Source organism: Octopus bimaculoides, chromosome 29, assembly GCF_001194135.2.
Source record: "Octopus bimaculoides isolate UCB-OBI-ISO-001 chromosome 29, ASM119413v2, whole genome shotgun sequence".
Taxonomy (NCBI): Eukaryota; Metazoa; Mollusca; class Cephalopoda; order Octopoda; family Octopodidae; genus Octopus; species Octopus bimaculoides.
The window spans coordinates 3,879,849-3,884,533 of NC_069009.1; the positions used below are offsets into that span (position 1 = coordinate 3,879,849).

The 4,685-nt window shown below is 36.6% G+C and overlaps 1 protein-coding gene across 3 annotated transcripts in view; it reads left to right on the forward strand.

The window, feature by feature from the left end:
* LOC106867476 (probable G protein-coupled receptor 85) overlaps positions 1-4,633 on the forward strand; it is a 14,992-nt gene extending 10,359 nt beyond the window's left edge. For all 3 annotated transcript variants that reach the window (XM_014912360.2, XM_014912359.2, XM_014912361.2), the window contains exons 2-3: positions 479-576; positions 867-4,633. In XM_014912360.2, coding sequence (XP_014767846.1) covers positions 1,852-2,955 — 1,104 coding nt within the window. In that variant the 5' untranslated portion in view covers positions 479-576; positions 867-1,851 and the 3' untranslated portion in view covers positions 2,956-4,633. The remainder of the gene's footprint in view (positions 1-478; positions 577-866) is intronic.
* Positions 4,634-4,685: the final 52 nt, after the last annotated feature.

Here is a 4,685-nt window from a genome sequence, read left to right on the forward strand (position 1 = left end):
TGTTTATTGCTCCTGAGCATCTGCCACATACAATATATATAATATATATATATACACACGTATCCATACATACATACATATACAAATATATATATATTTGTATACGTGTATATGAGTCTATATGTATGTATACATGTGTGTGTGTGTGTGTGTATATATCATCACCATCATCAACATAATTTAACTTCCATTGTCCCATGCTGGTATGAGTTGGATTGGTTTGACCAGGGCTGTTAACACCACTGTTAACATCATCACCACCACTACCATCACCAGCAACACCAGTATCACTTCCCATCACTCATCAACACAAAAACCACCACCACTATCACATTCACCACTATCATAATTACCACTACCACTACCATCTTGACAACCACCACATCTACAGCACCCTCTACTATAACTCTAACACTAACATCTTGATTAATCCCCAAATGAAACTCAATCTGATGCCTCTACAAATCTTTTATTGCAGTGAAACCAGCCAGTTTTTCTGACCACCCCTCCAGAACTCCTTTTTCCTGGCATTGAAGCTACAGATTTTGGACGGACATAGTGAGCACATTTACAGTGGTAAGACTTGTTCTTCTTGCTGTCAAATACCCACTTTCTTCCAATCTAGAAAGGGGAAAATAAATCCCTTTTATCTCTGATACACAAATATGTTTGGATATATTAATCCCCATTTTGTGGATATAACGTCTTTGTTTACCAGATATACACAAACCAGCTTTTTCTTCCTCATACAAAATGCAGTTTTCATAATACTTGTTCTTCTTGCTATCAAATAAACTGTTTCCAATCCCACAAAACCTTGCTTCTGGAGTCAAAAATTTACCCACTTCTTTTTTTTTTTTTTTTAGTCTCTGATACACAATTCTGCCTGGATATACAACTTCATCTTGTGGATATGCTGTTTTTTTTTTTTTCCTGCTGGATTTACTCATCCTGTTTCTTCTGATAAATTGTATGGAAAGTATAACCCTGTCTTCCAGAGGACAAAATAACATTCTTTCATCTGGAGAAAAAAAAACCCCCCAAAAAAACAAACATCTTTTATACTCAACACCCAACATCTAATTTTTTTCTGGATATACCAACACATTTCATGGACATACTATCATTTGTAACAAATATATAATTTGTTCTTCAAGCAGGATATGCAGACTAATGTGTTTGCAGAAAAACTAATACTGTTATGTAATATACCTCTCGCAGTTTCACATTTCCTTCACCCATACAAACATATCTTTCGTTCCAGGCATACAGTTCTGTTTAAATATACAACCTTTTGTATATCCTGAAGGAACTGTCAAAATATATATATATATATATATATATATATAAGTCAAATCTGTTTTAATATTACCTTGTTTTGCCTGTGATCATCTGAGGTTAAACAAAACATCAGCATCAACATCCTACATACCTACATTAATATAAAATTTCATCATAATCTTTGAAACATTAACATTTGGGACACCATGAGAGACTTTTTCACCATATATTTCAAGTTGAATTCTTCAGATCTTTTAGAGAAATCAACCAGACAGCATCGGTTCCATTGTGGATCGAAATGACATTTAGTAAGAAACCCAACCAAACAAAAACACATCAATTTTAGATTTTGCTTTAGTTTAAACAAAGTCGAATTAACATTCCTCAGGATGCTGACTTTATTACCCATGATACTTGTGCCATTTTCACTGGCGAACACTTAAATGCAATCCATTTATAATTTTCAATCAATGTAAAGCAAGCATAGGGCAAAGAAATACCTTACCGACTTTGTCAGACGAGGCTGCTTTGACAGCCACATCCGTCTGAACATTTGGATCCATTGACGCGATGCACACTGAAGTATACACACATGCGTCGTATTCGTATTACTCGGAACCTCAGTATGTTCTTGCTTTGAAGATCATTTCATTGGCTCTGATCATATTCACCGGTATTCTTGGCAACAGCATGGTTGTCTACACAATAATCAGAGACAAACGCTTACACCGGCCACCATTTTATTACCTGGTCAGTCTGGCCATGTCAGATTTAGCTCGATCAGTGTTTTGCCTGCCTTTTGTATTAACCACTGTAATCCAGGGTTATGTGTGGGTGTATGGCGAGAACGCATGTATCCTGGTTGGCTTCACAAACACTTTTTTTATCTACAGTTCTGCCGTAACCTTTCTCCTTATATCAGGTGACAGATATGTCGGTGTGGTACAGACTCGCTTTTATCGACGCAAATGTGGCGGCCTGCTGTCACTTGCGTTCATCGTGTTTGGATGGGGTGTAGCATTTTTAGTGTCTTTCCCACCTATCTTTGGGCTAGGTAGCTACACATTTGTGCCAAGTGAAGCTCAGTGCACATATTCACACACACACTACAGGTCAAATGATACGCTCGTCTTTTTATTAGTGTTTACATTCATAATGAGCCTGTCGCTGCTTCTTTATTACCGGATACTAATGTTTTTAAGAAACCATCGCAAAATGTACCCATTTTTCCATCAGCCAGCACGTAGTAACAACTGGACGTTTCTAGGACCCGGCGCCAATGGACAGGCTTTAGTGAACTGGTTAAATGGTTTTACTGGATTCAGGCAAAACCCTTGGCTTAATCCTATAGCAGCTGGTTTTCAAATGCCCCCACGACAACTTGGACGGACAGTCAACTTAAAAGTTGTGAAAGGGGAACACCTCAGTCGACTGTTTTTCACTGTTACCCTTGTTTTCGACATCCTATGGGTCCCATATTTGGTATTGTCTTACTGGCAGGTTTTCGAGGTTTCCCACCAGCTGTCATCGACTTTCATTGGTGTGGCAGCATGGTGCAGCTATCTTGCAGTTGCTGTCAACCCGTTAGTATATCTCTGCTGTAGTGGCACTTTACGGAGAGCCTTTCGCCCGGAAATAGAAAGTTATTCAAAACGAGGTACTCTTAGAGAATAAATGGTATTGGAAATAGATTTTGAAGGTACTTGAAACGAAGCTGTGTAAGAGAATTAATAATGGTAAAAATAATAATAACTGGAAATAGGAAAGGTTTCCATAATGAGCTATCGTCAGAAGAATTGTTGTGTTGGGTAATTAAAAAAGCTATTCAGAATGAAGTAGTAAGAGAGAGAATATATATATATGTATATATATATAGTATATAATTGGAAATGACATACCGTATGAAATCTGAAACTGGAAAACAGTGTAAAAGCTACTTAAGTGTGTATGTGTGTGTGTTCACATGTGCACATGCATATGGTAAATGAAAATGTGCATATATATATATATATATATATATATATATATATACACACACACACACATACGCATGCAAATATGTGTACAAATATGTGTTTTGGCTGACACATATGTGCATATATGTATGCTCAGGTGGTTATAGGAATGCTGCAGTAATTTATATATATATATATTGATATTATATGAATGTGGATGTGTGACCTCATCTTGGAGGAATGTAAAAGAATGGAGCAGTGACATAAGAAATGGCAGTATGTGACACAAAGTCAAGGTTTGTGAGCCAATAGAAATACGATTGATTTCAACCAGGATAACAGTTTGAGAAAGTGGTGAATAGTTGAGTTAGAGAGAAGAGCGCAGTGGAAGTGACTTCTTTGGGAAATGATTTACATAACGGGTTGGCCAGAGCAAGGATTTTGTGAATAATTTCATTACGGGTGGGGCGGGGCAGGGCAGGGTGCTGTTGTGGAACCTCTGTCCCCCGACCGATGCGAGGTGTCTCGTGGGTACTGGTGCCATACGAGAGCATTGCGGGTTTTGGCAAGGTTTTATAATACTGCTGTTATATGCAGGGACTGGGATAACTAAAAATGCATATGTAAGGGTTGGCATGTGCGCTGCAACCCGATACACGTAAATACACTCGGACGCATACACGGAAGCATGCGCATAGAACATATGCACATGAAAATAGACACACTCACAATAGATGCCAGACAGATTTTAAATTAATGCAAGTAGTATATACATGTATGTACATATTGTCTATGTGTGTATATATTATGTATGTGTGAATGTTAGTATGGATGTCTGTGTACATATATATATATGTATATGAATATATATATATATATACACACGCATGAGTAAATATAAATATATATATATATATGTGTGTGTGTGTGTGTGTATATACATATGTATATGTGTGTGTGTGTGTATTCATTGGTTTCCTTGAACGGGTGGAATGTCCTCATTATCGAGGTAACAGTAGCTTGTTACTCTGGAGTTATGCCCCTTGTTATCACAGGCGGTGACAAGATTTAAGGGGAAAAAGTTGTAGGATCTACATACATACATGCATACGTATATATATATATATATATACATACGCATATATATATATATATAATATAGGTGTGTGTTTTTTCTTTTAAAAATGCTGCTAGAATGCAAATGAAGCTGTTAACTAATGGCTCCATAAACTATCAGACAAAATACTCCTTAAATGGGAAAAGGGGGGAAAAAAGTAGACAGAATAAGCTACAAGAATCGAACCACATGTCTGCTGTATATTGTATATATTCTGTATGTGTACATACATACATACTACACACATAGCCACACACACATATACATGTATGTAATTCAATTTTTTATGTGTATGTATGTATGTATATATATATATATATATATATATATAT